Here is a 25,447-nt window from a genome sequence, read left to right on the forward strand (position 1 = left end):
AAGTACAAGAAGGTGAGAGACTCTGGAATCACGTTTGCAGATTTATCCAGAAATATTCATCCTATCCCTCCCTGTTCCAAATATTCTTGTTTCTACTATGAAGATAAATTATATTGTGAAGAAATTCTTTAGTATTTTTCTGCACAGGAAAGCAGAGTGAGTAGTTTAAGAACTGTATTAGATTAAATCTGCATTTATAAAATAATGACACAATACCACTTCAGTCACCATGGAATTATAGCAAAGTCAAAGAAAGCAGACTTTCAACCTGAGCAAGATATTTTATCTATATTTTAATCAGAAATAATTAATATACAACAATCTCCATTTAAAGAAAAACTTGATACGCCCAAAGTCATACTTAACAACATTAAGAATTATTTCTGAGCTTTTATACAACCCATGTCATTATATAGGCTACTAAAGTTTGCAATATAAAGAAATACTGATATCACAGACTGCCCTGTGAATATCTCATAGAATAACAGAAGTCTAGGTTGAATTCATTCACTCAAGAAGAAACCATTTTTTATGTACCTGAAGGGTTATGATGATGGAAACAATATTTTAAGTGATTGAAAACAATTAGCAATAAACTAATTGAGTCCTTTTCAAAGCATCATCATTGAGCACATCAGAGAAATCTGTTTGGGAGGAAATAGCTTATTAACTTCTATCCTTTAATGACAAGAGAACACTCCAGACATTATTTCATTGATAAGACATTCCTGTACAAATAGAGGATAAAAAGGCAAATCTAGGTCTTTAAAAATAATATTCTGCCACTTTCTGCCTTTCTTCCTGCCTTCCTCACTGCTTCTTCCTTCCTCTCTGCCTCTTTTTTTTTTTTTTAAATGCCATCTGTGCCTTATGGCTAAAGAAATATTTTATACCCTTCAGTTGCTCAGAAAAGGAATTTCATGATAGTTGCAAAATGTGTGTATTTTCTTGCTTATTTTTGGTAACTGATTTATTTTGGGGGGTTGATGTGTTCAAATGGGTTTTCCACATGTGGGAGGGCAATGATGTACTGAAGAAAAGTTCATGTTTACATTTCCTTTTCTTTATGCTTTTGCACTAGTATGCAGTTTTATAATTATACAATGATAATTATACAATATATTGAACTTGTTTTTTTAAATCCAAGTTTGGAGACCTAACGTACCTCTGAGTAATTTTTTTGCTAACCTCATGATTCTTTACGACTGTTCCAGAGCTATCCTATCTTTGAACCAGGATCATATATAGTTTACTTGGAGACATTACGTTCACCCATCTGATTCTACTGGGATGAGCTGTGCGACACCAGAAAAATTACATAATATTTGTATACCTCAGTATCCTCATCGATACAGTGGAGGTGATAATGTCATTGGGAGCATCAAAGGAGATTATGCATAAAAGCACTGATTATGATGCTATAAAGAGCAATAGCCACATAAGTGTTAGCTCAGATCGTTAACGGATTCTTCTCTAATACCTACATAACACTACACCGTTCCAGGATCATGTAAATTTATATAGAAATAACTCAGATTTAACAAAAGCCTTTGTTTAAATGATTGAAACAAAAGATATGACTATAAAGCTGTAAGTGATTTTGTAAAATATATACATTCATTTGGATGTTATCCTTTAAGTCCTCTTAGAAAATAGACACATATTCAAAAATCTTACCATTGATCAAAGCTATTTAGACTTATGGAAGACTTCAGAAAAGCATTCTGAGCCATATTTAAAAAAAAAACAAAACAAAAAAACCTCAGTGTTGCAGTTTTTAGTTGGCCAAAAAAATGAGCCCATTCTTGAGGGGTAAGGAAGGTTAAATGGGATACTCTATTTCATTTGAAAGAGTTTTAAATTATGAAGAGCTGGTCAAACTTACAAAAGCTATTGTGTAGAGTATTAAAGAATGAATATCCTCATTGAGAATATTAGAAAATATGCCTTAGGCTCTTAAAGGAATTCTAAAAGCCTACATATGTTTTAAGCTAGAGGAGCAATGTTATGATGTGTATGGTCTCTAGTGTGCCTAGCTGAAGGTAGACAACACTCATTTGAGGATGTAAAATTTAGTTGATAAAAAAGTTCATTCATACTATTGATGTGGTTACCACTCTGCTTTTATGAATCTCCTGCCACATTGAAAATTATCTCCCATAATATTATTTAATCCAGAAACATTTTAGTCTGCTGAATTATTCCCTTCAGTTTGTCTTCCAAATTCCTCTAAGGTTGGGAAAGAAGTTTTGCCAGAGCAAACCAAACATGACTTGGGCAGGAGTGTCACAAATGGGTGACTTCGTATTCCATGTTTATTTAAATAATACGCTGAGCTTAAAAGATTAGATAAATATGAGTTGACGTTTATAATTTGTGGAGCGTGGTGGTGCAAATGAGTTATAAACCAAGTAGATCATAGGATAAATCTTAAGATCTGGAATGGAAGCCTACGGAAAAGACAGGCCTGGCAGGTAGAATAACACAGTTTTGAGGTCTGTTTAAACAGGCAATAAAATCTGATTTGGCAGTTTAAACATACCGTAGTTTAAATTGACCATTGTTAGATCATTTGGTTAATTTAGAACCCATGAGAGAACATGATTGGATCATATACTGTTTCCTGATTTGGAGAGATTGATTTCACCTTACAAATATTTGCCGTCGATTGAGTCCTCTTTGACTTTTCCTCAGAGGTCATTTCAAATTTCTTTGATTTTTAAAACATTTACAAATTCAGCCCTTCTCTTTTCGATTCCATCACTTTGTATTAATAATATTTTCTGGTTACCAACTAGCTATAATACTTCTTAATAAAAGCTAACTTATCACTTCCTCCTCAAGTACACCGATAGACGTATCCTAATCGGGGTCTGCTGAGGCATCTTATCAGAACTGGGAAATCAGGGACTGTGGATTAGCAGTTCTGCTTATGTGCATAGAAAAAGAGCTAAAGCATTGTGTGCTACATTTTCTGTATTAGTACATGTCTTTAGACATTCATGGGAACCTTAAAAATGTATAGCTAGTCAATTATTTAATATCAAGATTTAAGAAAACAGCAAATAATATTTGAAGGATGAATGAATATATCGCTTTGCAAGTTATCTATTAAATAATTAATAGCTTTCTTAGAGATATTCCCAGAGCAGATGTGTGTTTACAACATGGTTAAATCCATTAGGCAAAGAGGGAAAAGAGCCTCAATACCAAAGATGCATTTTGAATGTACTAGAATACAGCTCAGATGCCACCAAAATACTCAGGTTAAGTTTTGTCTGTGGCTAAATTACAGTGGATAAAATTTATCAAGCTTCAATGAAATTACATGAAATGCTCCTCAACAATCTACTCTATAGCTTGCAGACTTCAAGTAATTTCTCCCTATAGCTTGCAAAAATGGAAGACTCTCTTGAAAATTCATGCATACTACTTGCCATCATTTGTTTTGATTCATTTAATGGAATTCTAATTTCAATATTGTAAGAAACACTATATGCTGTTTTCATTGTTCTACAAATATGCTTTCCATTTAAGACATGTTGCTTTTATAAAGAGTTTAGAATCAAAGATAGTAAAATTACAGATACACTAAATCCGTATTCAAAGTCTCTTCTGTGCTCTTCACATTGGCAGGTTTAATACATTAGAATTGAAGGAGACTTAAGTTAGAATCCTCGAAGACATGTTTTCAAACAGCCTATCATTTCTAGATACTTTGTGAACATTCCCACTTGGCTTATAAGAAGTGAGTGTGACATACCTTTTCATAAATATAATTGTTACATTCACAAAGATTTATTATTCCAATCAGGTGAAGACAGAGGAGAAATCAGGACTCCAAGAAGACAGGTATATCAGGGCGGAAGAGTTCAGTTACCAAAGCCAAGGAAGGAACATTACCACACCCATCAGCATAAATGCTGTAGCTTCAGTTGCTGCTGAACATCCTGCTCCCGTTGTATCTAACGTACTACCTCCGCCTGTCTGGTGGGTCTGCTTTACGTCACTGAGGTTCACGTCCTCTGGCATCCCTGCAGAAGCAAACAAGAAAACACAGGATAATGCATGACCAGCTCCCCATGATGTGTCTAGAACAGCTCTTAAACCCAAAATGTTGGCGCCATTGTTTTATCCTAGCCTTCCCCATATGTTTCCCTAACTCTAAATGGTTAATGTGCCACAGGCACTTCTGCTCTTCTTAATTTAGAGAGAGCAGGCCCTTGAGTGGGAGTTCTCAAAAATACTAGAAGAGCAAAATGAAAAGCTCTCCAGGTTTTTAAAGCACTTGGAATATTTTCCTAATGCCACTGACTTGTTTAAAAAAAAAAAAAAGAAATTTAATTAAAATGTCCTGAGGTATGACACTATTGCTTGCCTCAGAGATGTAACAATTGCAGTAACTGTGTGAAATCTTTCTAGTGAAAATAAAACCATGTAAGGAGAAATAATTAGGACATTTTTAAAAAGTAGAACTTATACTGATTGTATTCTGTTTTAGACTGAACTATGTATACATTCCTTATTGGGAAAAGATCAAAGAATAATAAATATTAAATGATATCCTTTACACACATCGACGGCTATGAGGATGGTTGTAGACATCTGTCAACAGAGCAAAGAATTTGTTAATAGGGTGGAGATTAAAGTTAAGAATGAAGTGTTGATAAAAAAAAAAAAAAAGTGGGTAAAACTATAGACCAAGATCCGGATCCTGGTTATTACTTTTTGTGCTATGAAACCTGAGAAGCTGAGGAGACCAGCCCCCAAGTTATTGGGGATGAAATAATCATTTTCTTAAAGAAACTTATCTTATTATGATATATGTAGGAAATTACTGACTTATTTACTAGGTAGTACCTGCAATGTTTTGAGACCATGTGGCCATCTGAAATATCTCATGGCATGCCACTATCAGTCACAATTAATAAAGTTTAAATTCAGTGTTGCTACAGCCATAAATATTGACATCGTAATTAGAGTGAGATTGAAAAAAATCTTCATATAAGAAAAAGTCAATATTTATGTAATTAGGTCAATACATGTGTATAATTCAGAAGGTAAGCTCTACCGTATTCAGGGATGAGAACATTAAAACGAAGCACAGCTCTACTGATCTGACATATTGATTTTTACAGTCTGAGCTCTTACATTATTATTCATTGTTTGGGTACCTGTTTTGCCCTTCTGTGTCATTAGCCAAGATGAATAAACTAGGGATTCTTTCTTCTTTTTTTTTTTTTTTAAATAGGGACTAGAGTGTGAATATTTTAGTCATGGTTTTATACTTCTTGTTATAGCCAGAGCTTAACAAGGAGATATGAGGACTTTAGGCAATTAAAAAATGCTTTTTTTTTCCCCCCAAGATAACTGTATAAGTTTGAGCTTGAAGGGATTTACTTTTCTTTTCTAAGGCACCGTGAAGAGGTATCTGGGTTTGATTCAGGAGTAACTTTTTCTTATGCCTTTTTGAGCTTCATTCATTCATAAGCCAGCCACTGGTCTGGGTTCAGGGGTATCGAAATGAGTAAAAATATGTAAGTAGAAAGATGTTAAACCTTATGTCTGCAAGCCAGGCAATCCAACTTTCAATCAGATGTCATTTTCACATCTGAGTAGAGATGTTATTAATAAGTGCAATAGTTCTAAAGATGATGGACCTTGAGATGGTACTTATATGACAACAACTAAAGATCCCTTCAAGAGCCTTGCAGTGAAGGCTACAGTTTCGGATCAAATCACAGTGTGGTCTTGACATTTGTTAAGAAATCTGAGTGTGCTAAGAAGGCTAGCCCCACAATTATTTGATGCAAAGATGGTTTTCTTAAAGGGATTTGATTAACTGAGCTTGTAGATTATACCAAATATTAACCAAAGACCCATAAAAGAAAAAAATCAGTTTGGGATTTTATTACATTAATACATTAAAGAAAAAGTGATCTTTGAATAATCTTTTTATACATCATAGCAATATACAAGATGCCAATAAGTTCATATTTCTGTCTTTGGTGATAGAAGACAGATATTCATATTATTATAAGAATAAATATACTACTAAAATTTGGGTACATGACTGATGGTTGGTACTATGGGGTATGTAAAAGGAATATATGTAGCTTGGTCAGAAAAGATGCCACCAAGGAAGTGTCATGTGTTAATTTATTTGGCAATTTCTATAGAGCACATGCTAGGGTGCCGGTATTGCTCCAAACACTTCACAAATATTAACTTGTTTAATTCTCATGATAATCCCATGCAGTCATTACTGTTACTGTGCTTGATTTTATAGCCGAGGAATCTGAAGCACTGGAAGGTTAAGTAACATGTGAGCAGGGGAAGCAGGCATCAAATATGGAAGTCTGTGTTCAGATCACTTGTGTTGATTCCAAGCACTTTGCTGAGGACTAAGAAATCAACATTTAACCCAGATTGGGAACATAATCCCACAGATTGGGATTATGTGCTACTTTTGTGTATTAAGCAACTGTAAGTACTCAGAATTAGAATTCGTGTGGCAAGGAAACTGTGTTGAATCAAAATAACTTGATGAATCTGAGAGGACTGTGTTTTTTAAAAAGATTTATTTATTTTAGAGACAGAAATAGTAGGTACGCGCACATGCACGCACATGGAGGGGAAAGGATGGGGGAGAAGGAAAGGCAGAATCTCAAGCAGACTCTCCTCTGAGTGCAGAGCCCTACACTCCGTGATCCAAAGACCCTGAGACCATGACCTGAGCAGAAATCAAGTCAGACGCCCAACTGACTAGACCACCCAAGTGTCCCATTAGCTGCTTTTTTGCCATGCATATGCCAGCCTTTTCCTTGTGACAGGGAAAGGTGGGCATTTTTTTTCCTCTCTCTCCCCTTAATCTATCCGCATACTTAAAAAATTCTCTTAGCTTCACTGAACAGTGAAGATTATGTTTAAAAATAATTTATTCTCTATTTTTAATAAGGAAAATTACATGGGAAAGAATTAATTCTTAATAAGGTCACTCATTTACAAAATTTCCCTTCTACCTCTGTCAGGCAGCCATTGGTGACTGAATGTACACTATGCACTTATGGACTTTTTCTTCATATTTTGAGTCTTAAAAAAAAAATAAAGCCAACAAGTATCTTTTCTACCCATGATGAGTGTGTAGGGCAGATTGAAATGTTGGGAGTGGATTATAGGTCATTATTTGAATTCTTTCATTATTTGAATTATTTTACTTTGACAAAGTCAAATAATTGGTCTTTAAAATGGTAAAAACGTCTATTACATAGTGTGCTTTTTAATAAATATCACTGAATGAATAAGTTGGAGGATGTGATTTTACACAGTCAAATGAGGTAGGTAGAATTAATTAGATTATTAATTAGATAGGTAGATAATTAAATAGATTAGGAGCTGGAGTAGTACTCTACTCAAGGTAATGTGGTTGTAGTGAAATCCCAGGTGTGTCTCAGTCAAATGTGGTTCTCTTTGATCCCAGCACCATGCTCTTTGCCACTACACAAATAAAGCATTGAACTTGCAGTCAAACATTGGCTCTGCCACAGTCTGGCTGGATGACTTTAGACATGACTTCGGTGTTATGGAACTTTGAAACGACAGCATTTTCAGTGAGAAAGGAGGGTTAGTCAAAATACAGTATTGACTAATTGATTAAATAATTGGAAAATGAGGTAGATATTTATCCCAGAGAACTCTCTAAAAGAAGTGTCTATAAGACCAAACACTTAAGTATAAATAATGAGAAAGCAGACAAATAATACACTTTTTTTTTTTTTAAATTTATGTGTAGGTAGGGAAAAGCGTATGGATTTTTGGGCGGACTCTGTAAAATAAAAGAGTAATAGCTTTAACATCTTAAAAAAATAATCTCTATGCAACATGAAAAAGTGAAGTACAGGGACAAGTAGCGAAGTGGAGAAAATGTTGCCGCGCATTTTGCAGCAATGTCTTTAACGCAGAAAGAGTTCTTAGAATTCTTATATAAGAAACCAACAAAAATACCCATAGGAAGGTGGTGAAAGAAAGTAGATGGATATTTAAAAGATAAAAAGTTAATTTATCTCTCAGAAAATAATGAAAAGCCTTTGTTGGAAAGAAAATAAATATAATTTTACACATCATATCAATTATCTAATGTCCAGTGACAAAGGCAAGGCAGAGAGGAGATAACAGTTTTGTCAAGGATACATCCCCCTTTTTAGGGCATTTGCCAAAATAAATAAAAATGTTTTAAATATATGTTTCCTTAACCCAATAATTCCACCTTTATGAGGTAATTTTGTGGGAATATTAAGAAAATGTGTACATATTTATTCACAAAATAATCTGTACAATGAATAAAAAATAAATGTTATTAGCAAATTGGGTTAGGAAAACTAAGGCACACTATTACAAATGATTCAAAGAGAAGATATTGGTACAGAAAAAAATCTGATATAATTTTATATATATATGTACTTTCATGAGCTTTAGGGATATTTTGAAATCTGATAGTCTATAGCTGCCTTTCTTTAGAGTCAGGTATCCCTCATTAATTTCTATGTTCACCTAGTAGGCATTTGGTAGTAATTAGGTGAATAAATAAATTGACAATTTAAGTGAGTACAGAAAATTATAAAATTATAAAAAATTTTCTGTAATTCAGTTTTTCTTCCTCCATATTTTATGAGATGTAACTGATATACAATATTGTGTGAGTTTAAAGTATACAACACATTGATTTGAAATACTTAAATATTGCAAATGATTACCACAATAGTTTTAGCTAACACCTCTTTATCATGTCACATAATTACCATTTCTTTTCCGTGGTGAGAACATTTTAGATCCAATCTCTCAGTGATTTTCAAGTATATAATACGGTATTATAGCTATAATCACCATGCTTCACACTACATCACCAGAACTTATTTATCTTATACCTGGAAATTTACATCCTTTGACCAACATCTCCCCATTTCCCTCACCACTGCTCACCCCTACTCCCTGGTAATGACCACTCTACAGTTTCTGAGATTAATCTTTTTTAGGATTCACATGTAAATGATATGATACAGTATTTGTCTTTCTATGAGTTATTTCACTTAGCATAATGTTCTTGTTTGTCTCATGGCACAATTTTCTTCTTTCTCATGGCTGAATATTCCATTGTGTGTATATATACCACATATTTTCCCATTAATGGATTCTTAAGCTGTTTCCTTATCTTGGTGGTTGTGAATAATGAGGCAATGAACATGAGAGTAAAGATATTCCTTTGAGATCCTGTTTTAATTTCCTTTGGTTATATGCCCAGATGTGGGATTGCTGCATCATATGGTAATTTTATGTTTAATATTTTAAGGAATTCTATATGGTTTTCCACTGTGAGCAAACCAATTTACAATCCTATAAATGGTGCACATGAGTTCCCTTATTTTTCCACATCCTCACCAACATTTGTTGTCTTTTTGATAGTAGCCATCCTAATGGGTGTAAGGTGACATCTTATAGTGTTTTTGATTTGCATTTCTCTGATGATTAGTGATGTTTAGCACTTAGCTTTCTCATGCATCTGTTGGCCATTTGTATGTCTCTTTGCAATGTGTCTATTTAGTTCCTCAAATTAAGTTTCATTAATTCACTTTACATTTTATTTCCTGGGTAGTTAACATACAGTGTTATATTAGAGCTGTACAATATAGTGATTCAACAATTCCATATATTACTCAGGGCTTATCAAGATGAGTGTATTCTTTTTTTTTTTTTTAAGACTTTATTTATTTATTTGACAGACAGAGATCACAAGTAGGCAGAAAGGCAGGCAGAGAAAGAGAGAGAGGAGGAAGCAGGATCTCCGCTGAGCAGAGACCCTATTACAGGGCTCGATCCCAGGACCTTGAGATCATGACCTGAGCTGAAGGCAGAGGCTTTAACCCACTGAGCCACCCAGGTGTGCCAAGATTAGTGTATTCTTAATCTCCTTCACCTATTTTATCCATCCCTCTCCCAACCTCTTCTCTAGTAACCATCTGTTTGTTTTCTGCAGTTGAGTCTTTTTTTTGGCTTGCTTCTCTCTCTCTTTTTTCCTTTGTTCATTTGTTTTGTTTCTTAAATTCCACATATGAGTGAAATCATATGGTATTTCTTTCTCAGACTAACTTACTTCGCTTGGCATTGTGCTTTCTAGATCCACCCATGTTGTAAGTGGCAAGATGTCATTCCTTTTCAGGGCTCAATAATATTCCACTGTGTATGTGTGTACACACACACACACAATATATATATATATATATATATATATATATATATATATATACACAAATACAATATATATACATATATACAAATACGATCTATATACTATATATATATATATATATATATATATACACATACACACACATACATACCACATATTTATCAATAAAGAGCATCCATTCATCTACAGATGAACACCTGGGACTACTTCCATAGTTTGCCTATTGTAAATAATGCTGCAATAAGCATAAGGGTGTATATATCTCTTCAAATTAATTCATATTATTTGGATAAATACCCGGTAGACCCATTCCTTTATTATAGGATAGTTCTATCTTTAATTTTTTGAGGAACTATTGTCTTCCACAGTGGCTATACCAGTTTGCATTCCCACCGATACTGCATGAAGATTCCTTTTTATCCACATCCTCACTAACACTTGTTATTTCTTGTCTTCTTGTTACTAACCCTATTGACTGATGTAAGGAGGTTTTGATTTGTGTTTCCCTGATGATGTATGATGTTGAGCATCTTTTTTGTGTTTATTGGTTATCTGTATCTCTTCTTTGGAGAAATACCTGCTCATTTCCTCTGCCCACTTTTAATGGTAGTCAATTAATTTTTGACAAATTTGTTTTTTTAATTGTTGAGTTGTGTAAGTTCTTTATATATTTTGGATACTAACCCTTTGTTAGATAGATCATTTGCAAATATTTTCTCTGATTCAATAAAGTTACCCTTTTTGTTTTGTTATTTCCTTTTCTGTGCAGAAGCTTTTTATTTTGACATGGTCCCAATAGTTTATTTTTGCTTTTATTTCCATAGCCCCAAGAGACATATTTAGACAAATATTGTTATGGCTGATGTCAGAGAAATTACTGCCTGTGTTTTCTTCTAGGACTTTTCTGGTTTCATAACTCTCATTTAGGTCCTCAGTCCGTTTTGAGTTTATTTTTGTATATGGTGTAATAAAGTAGTCCAGTTTTATTTTTCTGTAGGTAGCTGTCCAGTTTTCCCTATACCATCTGTCTTTTTCCCATTGCATATTCTTGCCTCCTTTGTCAAAGATTAATTGACCATGTAATTGTGGTTTCATTTCTGGGCTTTCTATTCTGTTCCACTGAACTATGTGTCTATTTTTGTGTCAGTACCATGCTGTTTTAATTACTGTAGCTTTGTGATATAACTTGAAGTTTTGAATTGTAATCCCTCCAGTTTTGTTTTTCCTTTTCAAGATTACTCTGGTTCTTTGGGGTCTTTTCTGGCTCCATACAAATTTTAGGATTGTTTGTTCTAGTTTTGTGAAAAATGCTGTGGTATTTTGATTGGGATTGCATTAAGTGTGTAAGTTGCTTTGGGTAGTAAGGACATTTTAACAATATTTGTTCTTCAAATCTAGGAGCCTGAAATGTCTTTTCATTTTGTTTAGTCATCCTCAATTTTTTCATCAACATTTTATAGTTTTTAAGATTACAGGTCTGTCACCTCTTTGGTTAAGATTATCCTGAGGTATTTTCTTATTTTTGGTGCAGTTGTAAATGGAATTGCTTTCTTAATTTCTTTTCCTGCTTCTTCGTAATTAGTGTATAGAAATGCAATGGATTTCTGTGCATTGAGTCTATATCCTGCAACCTTGCTGAATACACTTATCATTTTCGTGTTTTTGGTAGTCTTTAGGGTTTTCTATATATAGTACCATGTGAAATGCAAATGAATTTCTTCCTTATCAATTTAGATGTCTTTTGTTTCTTTCTCTCTTTTTAAAAAAATTTGAAATTTTTAAAATAGATTTTATTTATCTATTTATGAAAGATTGGTCGGGGGCAGCACAGGTAGGGGAGGGCAACAGAGGGAGAGGGGGAGTGGGCTCCCTGTCCAACAGGGAGGGACACAGGGATCCCAGGACCCTGGGATCATGACCTGAGCCAAAGGCAGACACTTAACTGGCTGAGCCACCCAGGAATCTTCTCTTTTCTCTTTTTATTGCTGTGGCTCGGACTTCTGGTACTATGTTCAATAGTAGTGGTGAGGGTGGTCATCTCTGTCTTGATCCTGACCTTAGGGAAAACACTGTTTTCCCCATTATGATGTTAGATGTGGGTTCTTCATATAAGGCCTTGATTATGTTGAGGTCTGTTTCTTCTAAACCTACTTTGTTGTTGTTTTTACTTTTTTTTTTTTTATTCTTTATGTTGTTGTTGTTTTTAATATGATAGACATACTTTGTTCAATGTTTTTTCTGCTTCACTTGAAATGATCATATGGTTTTTATCCTTTCTCTTACTAATGTGATGTATCCCATTGATTTGTGAATATCAAATCACCCTTGTATCTCAGGAATAAATCCCACTAGATCATGATAAATGATTTATTTAATGTATTGTTGGATTCTGTTTACTAATATCTTATTGAGGATTTTTGCATCTATGTTCATAAGAGGTATTAGCTTGTAGTTCTCTTTTTCTGTGATGTTTTTTTCTGGCTTTGATATCAGGATAATGCTGACATCATAGACTGAAATGGGAGGCTTTCCTTCCACTTTTTAATTTATTTTTTAGAATAGTTTGAGATTAATAAGTATTTACTCTTTCAGATGTTTGATAGAATTCACCTGTGAAGGCTTCTGGCCCTGGACTTTTGTTTTTTGGGAGTTTTTTGATTACCAATTCGATTTCATCACTGGCATTCAGTGTTCAAATTTTTTATTTTGTCCTGATTCAGTTTTTATTTATTTATTTATTTTTTAATATAATTTTTTATTTTTTATAAACATATATTTTTATCCCCAGGGGTACAGGTCTGTGAATCACCAGGTTTACACACTTCACAGCACTCACCCTAATTCAGTTTTGGAACATCATAGTTTTAAGAATTTATCCATTTCTTTAAGGTTGTCCAGTTTGATGGCATATAATTTTTCATAGTATTCTCTTATCTTTTGTGTTTCCTTAATGTTATTTATTTTTCCTCTTTCATTTTTTATTTCATTTGAGTCCTCTCCCTCTCTCTCTTTTGATGAGTGTAGCTAGAGGTTTTATCAACTTTCTTGATCTTCTCAAAGAACCAGCTCCTGGTTTCATTAATCTTTTTCTTTTCTTTTCTTTTTTCATTTTTATATCATTTATTTCTGCTCTAATATTATCATTTTCTTCCTTCTACTAGATTTGGGCTTTTTTTTTCTTTTTCTAGCTCCTTTTAGTTGTTTATTTGGTTGTTTATTTGATACTTTTCTTGCTGCTTGAGATAGGTCTGTATTGCTATAACGTCCCTCTTAGAACAGTTTTGTTGCATCCCAAAGGTTTTGGATGATTGTGTTTTCATTTGTCTCCAGATACCTTTGCATTTCCTCTTTGATTTCTTGGTTGAGACATTCATTATTTAGTAGCATGTTATTTAACTTCCATTTATTTGTGGTCTTTCAAAAACATTTTTTTTTTGTTGATTTCTCATTTTATTGTGTTGTGTCAAGAAAAGATGCATCGCATGGCTTTGATCTTTTTGAATTTGTTGAGACTTATTTTGTGACCTAATATGTAATATATTCTGGAGAATGATCTGCATGCATTTGAAAGATGTTATTCTCTGTTTTAGGATGAAATTTTCTGAATACATCAGGGTTGACTTCTTTGTTCAGTTGGTTGAGCATCTGCCTTTGGCTTAGGTCATAATCTGCAGGGTCTTTTTCCCTATGTCAGCTCTCTTTTCAGTGGGGAGCCTCTTCTTCCTCTGCCTCTGATTCTTTCCCCATTTGTGCTCTCTCTCAAATAAATCTTTTAAAAAGTAAACTTAAATATATATATATATATAATATATATAATATGTATTATATATAATATGTATTATATATAATATTGACATATTATATATATATATATATATATATATATATATATATATATATGACGTCTATCTGGATCAGGGTGTCAATAAAAGCAATACAATTGCTTCTTGATTTTTCAGTTTAGATGATTTGTACATTGATGAAAGTGGGGTGTTAAAGTCCCCTACTATCACTGTATTACCATTATTGTTTTAGTGCCTTTATTTTGTTATTAACTATTTTATGTATTTGGGTATTCCCATTCCCATTTTGGGTGGATAAATATTTACAATTATTATAACTTCTTTTTGGATTGTCCCCTTAATGATTATACAGTGTACTTGTTCTCTTGTGACAGTCTTTGTTTTAACATTGATTTTGTCTGCTATTACAGTATTGCTACCCCAGTTTTCTTTTCACATGTATTTGCATGATAAATGTCTCTATTTCCTTACTTTCAATAGGCATGTGTTTTGTAGGCAGCACATAAATGGGCCTTGTATTTTTATCCATTCCATCACCCTATGTCTTTTTTTCCCCTTTAGGGAGAGGTTGGGAAGGGCTGAGAGAGAGAGAGTGAGAGAGAATCTTAAGCAGGCTCCATGCCCAGTGCAGATCCCCATGTGGGACACAGCCTCATAATCCTGAGATCATGACCAGAGCTGAAATCAAGAGTCATATTTAACTTAATAGACTTTACTGAGCCACCCAGGAGCTCCTACGTCTTTTGATTGGAGCACTTAGTCCATATGCATTCAAAGTTATATATTGCCATTTTGTTATTTTTTGTCTGTTTTGTGGATCTTCTCTGTTCCTTTCCTCCCTTGTTCTCTTCTCTCTCCATAAGTTGGTTTTCTTTAGTGATATACTTGGATTCCTTTCTCTTTACCCTTTGCATATCTATTACTGGTTTTTGATATGGGGTTACCATTAGATTTGTATATAACATCTTTATATAGCAGTCTAAAGTTGATGGTCAAGTTTGAATCCATTCTTTACCTCCCCCTTCTCCATGTTTTAAGTATATGGTGTCATACTTATTTTATGAGTTTCTTGACTGATTTTTACAGATATACTTATTTTTACTGATTTTGTGCTTCCTACTTTTTTTTTACTCTTACTTTGGTCTTTCTTTTCCACTCAAAGAGTCCCCCTTAACATATTTTATGGGGCTGGTTTAGTGGGAATGAATTCCTTTAACTTTTTTCTGGGAAATTCTTTCTATTCTAATTGATTGTTTTGCTGGATAGAATATTCTTGGGTGCAGATTTTTCCTTTTAGCACTTCAAATATATCATACCACTCTCTTCTGACCTGAAAAGTTTCTCTTTAAAAAAAACTGTTGAAAGCCTTATGGGTTTTCCTTTGTACATAACTGTTTTCTTTTTTCTTTTTAAAATTTTTACCACTGCTTTTTGCCATTTTAATTACTGTGTGTCCTGGTGTGGACCTCCTTGGGTTGATTTTTGTTCGGAGATCTCTGTGTTTTCTGGATCTGAATTTGTTTCCTTCTTCCAAATCAGGAAGTTTCTAGCTATTCTTCAAATAAATTTTCTTTTCCCTTTTCTATCTCTTTTTCTGGTATCCCTATAATGTGAATGGTATGCTTGATGGAGTAATTGAGTTCCCTAAGTTTATTCTCATTTTGAATAATTTTTTTTTCTCTCACTTGCTTATCTTTTTTATTTTCCATTACTCTGTCCTCTAGGTCACTGATCTGTTCTTCTATTTCTTCTAACCTGCTACTTATCCTATCTAGTGTATTTTTAATTTCAATAATTGTATCCTTCATCTAGGATTCATTTTTCTTTGTGTTAAGGGTTTTTGCTGATGTCTTCTACTCTTTTCTCAAGTCCATGAGTATCTTTATGGTCATTACTTTAAATTCCTTATCAGGCATATTATTCTGTTTCTCTTAGGTCTCTTGCTGTGATTCTGTATTATTCTTTCATTTGGGACATATTCCTCTGTCCTTATTTTGTCTAACTGCCTATTTCTCTGTGTTAGGAAAGTCAGTTATGTCTCTTGCTCTTGAAAGTAGTGGGCAAGGCATGCATTTTTAACAAGGTGGTGCTGCTCTCTTCCATAGGGGATGCCCAGTTGCCACTGATACTGGAGCTGACTGAGGTCACTCTGCAAAGTGCATGTATACAGTCCACATGTCCTCAGTGGGAGGTGACCAGCAGCTGCCACCGAGACTGAGGTCCTGCAAAGCATACAGTTTGGAGACTAGGTGTTGGCAAAGTTTGCACAGGTCTTCTTGAGGAGGGGAGCTTTAGCATTGGGACTGAGGCAGGCCCTGATAGAGGGGGTAGAGCATGATGTAAGTAAGTTAATAGTAAATGCTTGTGCTATCTTGGTTTCTGCAGGTGACCATATGTTTATGCTGGGGGCAAGAGAGAGAAATGGTGGCTGCCAGGTCCTTTGTTCCTGGAGAAGTCCTTCAGGGAACTCTGAGATTAGTAAATAACTCTCTTTCCTGTATGCTCCAGGTGTTTTTCGAACTACTGCTTCTATGCTGTAGCTCTGCTTGCTGTTTATAGTGCTGTCTCTTAAAGGGCATGGGCTTCACTTCTTTTCACCCTCTGGGCTCTCCCAGAGGCCAGGCTGCTGATTTTCATAATTCCAGTCATTAAGTCCCACTGATTGTAAGAATTCACAAAATTCAGTCCCTGGATTTTTAAAACCAAATGCTATTGTCTTTGCCATGCAGTATCCTTGGTGTGATGGAATGTCTCTCACCTCTATGTCCATCATCCATGGCTCCCTCACACTTGTGGTCAGACCCATGGCATTTAACTCCCCAACCCTTCTCTACCCTTCTTATCCTCTTCAATGTGGCTTTTTAACAACATTGAATTGTGGAGTTCTGTCAGTCTTTGGGTCGCTTTCTCAGTTATTTACACTGATGTGAGTGTTAATTTGTTGTATCCATGGGACAAAGTGAACTTAGGGTCCTCATACTCTGCTGTCTTACACAGAAGTTCCCAAAGAGAAAATTTTTAAAGTATCCAGGGAAAAGACAGATTCACCTCAACCGAAACAAAGAATATTCAATTAATTATCAAGAACAATCATAAATAATAAAATATGAAGATCTAATTCTAAACATGAAGGAATGCAGAATTCTATACAGAGTTAAACTGTGTAGAATACATAAAGCTTTTTAAACAAAGAGTAAATATTTTTAATGCTCCCCAAACAATTCTAAATGTGTTATTAAAGAGTATGTGAAAAAATCTAAGAAACTGAGCCAAATGAAGGAGTGGGATGAAGTTACAGTAGTGATAAAAAAAAAAAACTGGCGAACATCTAGCTTACTGTATGTAAGTGTGTTGGTTGAAAAAACAATAGAAGACTAACTTGGGATGAAAACAGTGTATGATTGAAATACATGTAAATATTAAAACATTCTAAAGTATTTGTATATTTGGGAAGAAGTGAGAAATATTTAGTTTCTGTCAGGACAGTGATATATTTAAATATAAAAATTTCAAAACTTAGCAAATAATTAATATGTAATATATATGTTCCTAATCTACTAAAGAAAAGGGGGTTAATAAAATCTAAAGGAAGTCAGAAAAGAACAAACACATAAACAAATATGTCTGGCAAATAGAAAACACAAAATCATATGTTAGAACCATATGCAAATAATTTAGTAATCTCTAAGTAAAATGAACTAAATCAAATTAAGGAACAGACACTCAATTTAGATTTAAAAAAATATCTAGCAACACACTAAAATAAAATGATTCAGCGAGGGTGAGAGTAAATGCTTGTAAAAATATACTCCAAGAGACCAAGAACCAAAAGAAAGCTGATGTCATTATATTAATGAAAAGAAAATGGGTTTTCAGCATTTAGAAGGAGAAAGAAGTTCATTACATAATAACAAGAGAAATAATTCAATACCTTTAACACCCTTAAAATAAAGAAATGTCAGTGAAGGAAAATAACTGGAGAAAAATAGCAAATGGACACCTCCACAGTCAGTGGGGGATTTTAACCCCACTGTCTCAGTAACTGATGGCTCAAGCAGATGAAAGCCAGTGCAGATACATATGGATGACTTGGCAACTAGTCTCTGGAAGAACCCCATTGCCTTCTTGGTTCTAGTAACACTCCTCTCATCTCTTTGCCCTACTTCACCAGTTCCTTCACATGGAAAGAGAAAACATTGCTCTGGCTAGCAGGCTGGGAAGGAAAAACCAGAATATTGACCTTTTAGGGTTTTCTAACCGTTTTAGATTTGCTTTTCCACAGTGAGGGTGCATTTTTCCCTCTCTTCTCTATGACGTGAGCTGAGGCCAACTCTCTTCGCATGGAAGTTTTCTACCTACACTTCTGACTTAATGGTAATTTCTGGATGAAATGTTAGATATCATTTATAAGCACATTCTCTAGGTTAGTTTTTAACTGTAAAATAGCTGGTATTTTCATTTTTATCTGTCTGACATTTGTGCTTATATTTTAATTAGTTCTAACCTCAGAAGAAGAAAGAAGGGTTACTTATTGCATCGTTTCCAAATACAGACTTCCACAAGCTTGACTTAATAAATGAATATGGCCAAGTAGATAGATTTACAAGAAGCATCATGAAGTTAATGACTAATGGATAAATTCTTTGAACACATACATAAGACATTTACAAAAGAGCTCACATATCAGATTACAAAGCAAATATCAGTAATAAGTAATTTTAACAAAGTATGAGTTCTCTGACTATAAAACAATAACATTAAAAGCCTATAACAAACCTTATTTAAGGAGATCAAACAAAAAAGAGGTGTAGTGAACAGATATACATTGATATCTCTTTCACTGTGTTCTAAAATTGCATCATGATATCCCTTGATGTGGGACAATTAGATCTTTTGTGCTGGGAACGAGTGGCCCTTCCTATCTAGAAACTAGTGTCCATCTGGGGAAATGTTCTTGAATTCTCTCACTGTTGATTGTCTTCCATTTTCTTTGTTGTTTGAATTTCTAGAATGTGTCCTCTTGAATTCCTCTTCTAATTTCCATTGTTTTACTCTGCTTTCTGGGAAATGTCCTAAACTTAATTCTTCAGCATTTTTGTTGAGGTTTTCCTTCTTGCAATCAGATTTTAGGTTTATATATGTCAATCTTTTTTCCTCAAAGCATAGCTTTTTTTTTTTTTTTTTTGTCTTAGGCCTTGTTGAGATGCTTATTTGAATTTTTTTCTTTTTATTCTCTCTGAAGAACGTTGTTTAGTGAAAGTTGCTTTTTTTATGCTTGTGGATATACTTTTTTCATGTGAATTATTTTAGATAAGTTGTAATCCCTGATTCATAGTTACATGCTAATATTTAAGAGTAGGGAGTGAAAATTGAATTATATCTGAATTTGTGAAGGAGACTCTCATGATTAGACAAGTGTGGTCTTGTTTACATGTCTGTTGGGAAATCTGCAGATGTCAAAGGGATAGGGTAGATTAGGCTGGAAAAAAAAATTGCATCTAAAATATTGGTAGCTATGTCCATTACATATCCAGGTAATTCTCTTCATTATAACTTAATACCTTAACTCCATATTAGCATGTGCTTCTGTGATCACCAGAGCTGGGAAGTCAGGTGTGGAGAAACAAACTCGTGATTAAAATTGTCTATCTGGAAGGGACACATGTCGCTTCTGCTCACTAGTTTATTGGGTAAATCTAGTCTCATGGAACTCCTAACCTCAAGGGACAAGGATGTATAATCTCACTATGTGTACAAGAGAAGACCACTCATCCATTTGCTTATGAGCTTCTGTTATTGCTACCATTTTTGTTTACTCTCCATATTTAGGTGTGTGTGTGTTTTGTTTTGTTTTTGAAAATGATTCCTTATACTGTATTTTAGTGGAGTGGCAGGAGGGAATAAAATTATATGTATTCTTATCAATCTGGCCATGGGCAGTCCATCCTGACTTTGGCTATACCTACATTTCTTCAGCCTGTTCTCACTGGTTTAGTTCAGATACATGTCTGTTCTAGCTGGTCAGCACTCCTGCTGTAGATGCTAATTATTTTAGATGACCATCCCTGATATGGTGATTATTTTCATTAGAAATACTGAACAGTGCTTTATTTTGCCTTCAAACTTACTAGAACAACATGACTGCTCCCTTCTCACTAATAAATTGTGCAAAACCACCCACTGCCTAACAGAGGAATGATTGAATTCACATTAGAGAACTGGAAGGCAGGTTGTTTTGCCTTTGCATGGCTTAATCCAGGATGCATTTCCTGTATAAACTTGTAAAACTCACTGAATGTGCCAGAAGATGGCCTACCTAGCTATAGAGCTTTGGGAATAATTGGAAAATTGAGGATTGCTATAATTTGAGGCCTTCAAATATTTTCTTTTATTTGGACTTTTTGTTGGACCTATAATGAATATCTTTCAGATACTCGGTTGGGCACTGAGTAAATAGATGACATTTTCATTTACCAGTAATTGTTAAAAATTAGTTGCAGCAAGATAAAATGTGAATGCTGATGAGGAGACAACTTTTCTCCCAATGAAATATGAAAATTAAGTTCAGTGGAAATTTCCCTGTTTTACTTCAGTAAGTGAAGACTATTAAGTAGCTAATCCTTAGAGCCTAAAAATTGTCAAAATGTCTAAGAATGTTGTGCAAGAGAGATTGTGAAGCTTACTACATTTATTAAATAGAATGAATTAATTTGGCCCACATATCCAATTCATCATGTGTGTTATAAATCAATATATTTAATATTTCAAGCTCTAAATATTTTGTATGTTATTTTTAAAGAAGAAATCTATTGGCCCAAGGGATATCTAAACAGAACATAAGGAAATAGCCATTGCCATCATCCTTGAGAAGACATATCAAAGTTATTCATGAAAATATCTATAAAACACAGCACACATAAGGACAAGTGCTTAGTTTGTGGGGGATGGCTAGCTCTCTGCTTGCCCTTGTGGTGTTCTCAATTGGAGGTTTGTATTCAGACAGGACTGTGTAACATTTTAAAATATGTTATTTGCTGTACTTTGGGTTGACAGACATTATGAAAATAACAGGTGCATGTGTAAGGAGGGAACATACTTATATTGAAAGCAGAAGAATAATGCGGATATTGAAAATTACATCACCTTCTCTGACCCAGTATGGAAATTCTTCCATTCTTGCATTGTATCTCTTGGAATAAATAATATACATACTCATTTTTTCTCAAACCCACAATTCACTCTTGCCCCAGTATCTAATTCCATGTGATATATGATAATAAAATGAATAGTTTTCCAACTACTTTTAAGTTTTCAGCAATCCTGTCAGCTCTTTCTATCCTTGTCCGTATCCATTGTCCAAATGTAAACACTACTGCATCTTTACCTGAGGTATGTATATGTTTTCTTCTTGTCAAAATCATTCAGTTTAGGAATGTTTAAAAATGTATGTTTTTGTCATTTTGGGGGGGTTCATGTATTAATTTCATATACTTTAAGCCTTCAAAGTCATGATCATATGTATGTTTTCTACTTCGGAGGCTTATAAATAGCTCTTCATAGTATCTTGTATTTTGTGTAAGATTTTTGGATATATAACTTACTGGAAATAAGTTTGATATATAAGTAGGCACTTAACTCTTTCCAGTTTTTTAAAAAAAGATTTACTTATATATTTTAGCAGGGGTGATGTGGAGGGGTAGAAAGAGAGAGTCTTAAGGAGATTCCTTGCTGAGCATGGAGCCAATTCAGAAGTTGATTTCATGATTCTGAGATCATGAGCTAAGCTGAAACCAAGAGTCAGATACTCAACTGACTGTACCGCCCAGGTGCCCTCTTTTCAATTTATTTAAGTTGGAGCTACACAGACTCCTAGAATTCAGGCTAGGAGGCAATGAAGTATGGTGGAAGAAGCTAGGCTAAAGACCCAAAAATCTTACAAATTTCAAAGTCATTGAGATTCTGTTTCTTCATCTGTAACATTTACATGATAGTAATGCCTTCTCCCAGGCATGCAAAAGGTAAGTGAAATGTAAAACTTAAGTGAAATTATTAACACAAGGCATTTTATTATTTTTTACACAGAAATATGGCTATTGAATATTAGAGGTTGAGGCAAGCAAAGTGAGTTGAACAATAAAGTTCCCTTGGATAGTAGCCAATTGATCCAGAAACAGGATGCTAGACTCCTGATTCCCAGTCAAGGATTGGCAAGGGGACTTGATGTTTTAGAGCAAACTACCTGCACTAACACACACACACACACACACTTATAGTTCAAAGTTTAGCAAGGTTGACTATTTATACATAGGATGAGTCCTCCTACATGGTTGCTACTTGATAAATGTTTTTGAACGAATTAATGTATGCAAAAACCCTGGCTCACATAATCAGCCACAAACAAAAACCACAAGCCTTCAATACAATACACCCAACCTCTGCATTTCCCTACAAAGAGAGATGGTTGCCTTGTTCCCAAAGATTTGTTTGAGTTTACATTTTAGAGTGATTTTAGGTTTATAACAAAATTGAGAAGAAGGTACAGAGATTTCCCCTTGCTTCCCCACATGCATAGAATCCCTCATTACCAACATCACTCACTAGAGTGGTGTTTTTATTTATTTATTTTTTTGTTCCACCAAGGATAAATGTGCATCAACATATCATAATCATTCAAAACTTTTACCTTCATGTTAGTTCTTGGTTTTAGACATCCTATGAGTTTGGATAAATATATAATGATATCTATCTCTCATTATAATATCATACAGAGTAGTTTTGTTGCCCTAAAAATTCTCTTATTCTGTCTATTTCCACCAAACACACTGCTGGCAGCCACTGATGTTTTCAATTTTCTCCATAGTTTCACCTTTTCTAGAATGTCATCTTCTTGGAGTCACACAGAATGTAGCATTTTCAGATTGGCTTCTTTCTCTTAGTAATATACATTAAAAGTTCCTCAGTGACTTTTCATGGCTGAATAACTCATTTATTTTTAGTGCTGAATAATATTATATAGTCTTCAGGACCACCGTTTACTTACCTGTTGGAAGATATATTGGTTGCTTTCAAGATCTACCAATTATGAATGTACTTGCTATCAGCATCCCTGTGTAGGTTTATGTATAAGCATACGTTTTCAACACTTTTGGGTAAATTCCAAGGATGCTGGCTGTTGGGTTTTATGGTAAGTGTAGGTTTAATTTTGTAAGAAACTGCCAAACTATATCCCAAAGTAGCCATACTACGATGCATTCCCACCAGCAATGTAAAAGATTTCCTGTTGCTTCACTACCTCGTCAATCTTCAGTGTTGTCCATGTTTCAGACTTGGGCCTTTCTAAATGGTGTGTGGTGATATTTCATTGTTGTTTTAATTTGAAATTTCTTAATGATATATGATGTGGAACATCTTTTCATAAGACTATTTGCTGTTTGTATATCTTCTTTGGTGAGATATCTGTTAAGATTTTTGACCCATTTTTAAATCATGTTTTATTTTTTCCTACTATTGAGTTTTAAGTGTTCTTACATACTTTAGATAGCAGATCTTTATTGGATGTATCTTTTAAAAATTTTTTTAGTCTTTGGTATGTCTTTTCATTCTCTTGATTTTGTCCTTTGCAGAGTAAAAGTTTTGTGTATTTTTTAAATCACAATGCTGTGCATTAGATCTCCAGAACATATTCATCTTCTAACTGTAACAGAAATTTTTAATTTTAATGTAGTCCACCCTATCAATTATTTCCTCTGTGGATTGTGTCATTAGTATTGTATGTAAAACACATTATTCCAAGAGAATTTTAGGTGAATTTCCTCACCCATTTCCCTTGAAATTGTTTCCTGACTTGTAAGAGTGCACGAAATATTTGTGCAAACAGAAATCTATTATTTTCAAGGGCATTGAGATGTAAAAAAGGAACGTGGGTCTTTAATTGATGGGTGTTATTCTGAGGATGGGTCAGTTTTAACACAGAATGAGGTGGGGGAAATAGTGCAAAATCCAGAAGGAATGTGTCCTTGGAGGTGGAATTGGAGGATATTGCACAATAGAACATGAATAAATGTGGACAAGAAGGAAATGATTCTTCATGAGCACCTCCAAGCAGTTTTATAATATCACACTACCTCTGCATATGGGACCAAGTGTGAGCCATATGGTTCTAACTCCAACAATTAATACGTCATGAGTAGCAATGGTGACAAAGAGTACAAAAAAAGTTAGGATATACTTCTTATTTTAAACAAAAATCTACAGTGTATGTATACACACACACACACATGCACACACACAAATATATTATATATAGATCCTCAAAAATTTTGCACACTTCAGTTTTCTAAATTTCCTTGGATATGTGAAGCAAAATTTCAGCAGCTTGTACAGATAAATCTTCTAGAAGTTATTTAAATATGAGTAAACCAAATTTATTGTATGAAGACTGTCACTTACAACCAGATGGTACACATTATGCACATGATAAAGGTCTCTCATAACATTCTCACTAATATTAGCTTGTTTATGGAATAGTAAAGCTATAACACCAACTGACAAGATCAGGATCTGGGATGCTGCTATTCTAATCTCAACTCATTCTGTGCATAAAAAAAGAGCCAAGTAGTGAGTGTTAGGTAAGATCTCAAAAATCACTACAGCAACAGGATTCAATTAAGGACAAAATGAATCCCATTCTCAACACCAAATTTATTCCCTAAACAAAATCTATACTTTATTAAATTGTTATCTTGAGACAGTGGCTGTCTTTCTGTGTAATAGTTTTCTTCAATCTTGTTTGTGGATAAAAAAATTTTTTTTATCGTATCTGCAGTTTAGAAAACTGATTTTAATGTATTTATAACGTTAAATATAAATAACTGCACAACCACATGCAAACTCTTTTTATGATATAAAACAAAAACAATCTTACAAATTAAACAATGATGAAATTAACATTAAAATTATCATTAAATTAATGTGATGGATGCCTTAGTCCTCTCAGTTCTAAACTCCCACTGTAGTATGAATACTTATAGATGGTTAATTTTATATATCACTTTGATCAGGCCACAGGGTGCCCAGATGTTTATCAAACATTTTTGGTGTTTCTGTGTAGATGCTTTAGGATAACATTAACACTTAAGTGGATAGACAGATTAAAGCAGATTGTTGGCTGTAATGTGGGGGGCCTCATCCAATCAGTTGAAGTCCCAGTCAGAACAAAAAGGCAGATCCTCTCTCAAGTAAGAGAGAATTCTTACTGTCAGACTGCCGTTGAACTGCCTTTTTCTCGATTTTGGATTCTAACTAGAACATGAGCTCTTCCTGATTCTTGAGTTTGCCAGTCTTTGGACAGGAACTACACCATGGGTCTGGGTCTCTAGCTTATCAACTCACCCAGAAGATT

At 34.1% G+C, this 25,447-nt stretch overlaps 1 protein-coding gene across 1 annotated transcript in view; it reads right to left on the bottom strand.

The window, feature by feature from the left end:
* Positions 1-328: 328 nt before the first annotated feature.
* The window catches only part of GPC5 (glypican 5), a 1,424,459-nt gene continuing 1,399,340 nt past the window's right edge, over positions 329-25,447 (bottom strand). Inside the window, exon 8 of the mRNA XM_004746153.3 lies at positions 329-4,034. Within this exon, the coding sequence (XP_004746210.1) occupies positions 3,877-4,034 (158 nt within the window). The 3' untranslated portion in view covers positions 329-3,876. The remainder of the gene's footprint in view (positions 4,035-25,447) is intronic.

The sequence above is a fragment of the Mustela putorius genome, unplaced genomic scaffold, assembly GCF_011764305.1.
Source record: "Mustela putorius furo isolate JIRA1106 unplaced genomic scaffold, ASM1176430v1.1 tig00003974_pilon_pilon_pilon, whole genome shotgun sequence".
NCBI lineage: Eukaryota > Metazoa > Chordata > Mammalia > Carnivora > Mustelidae > Mustela > Mustela putorius.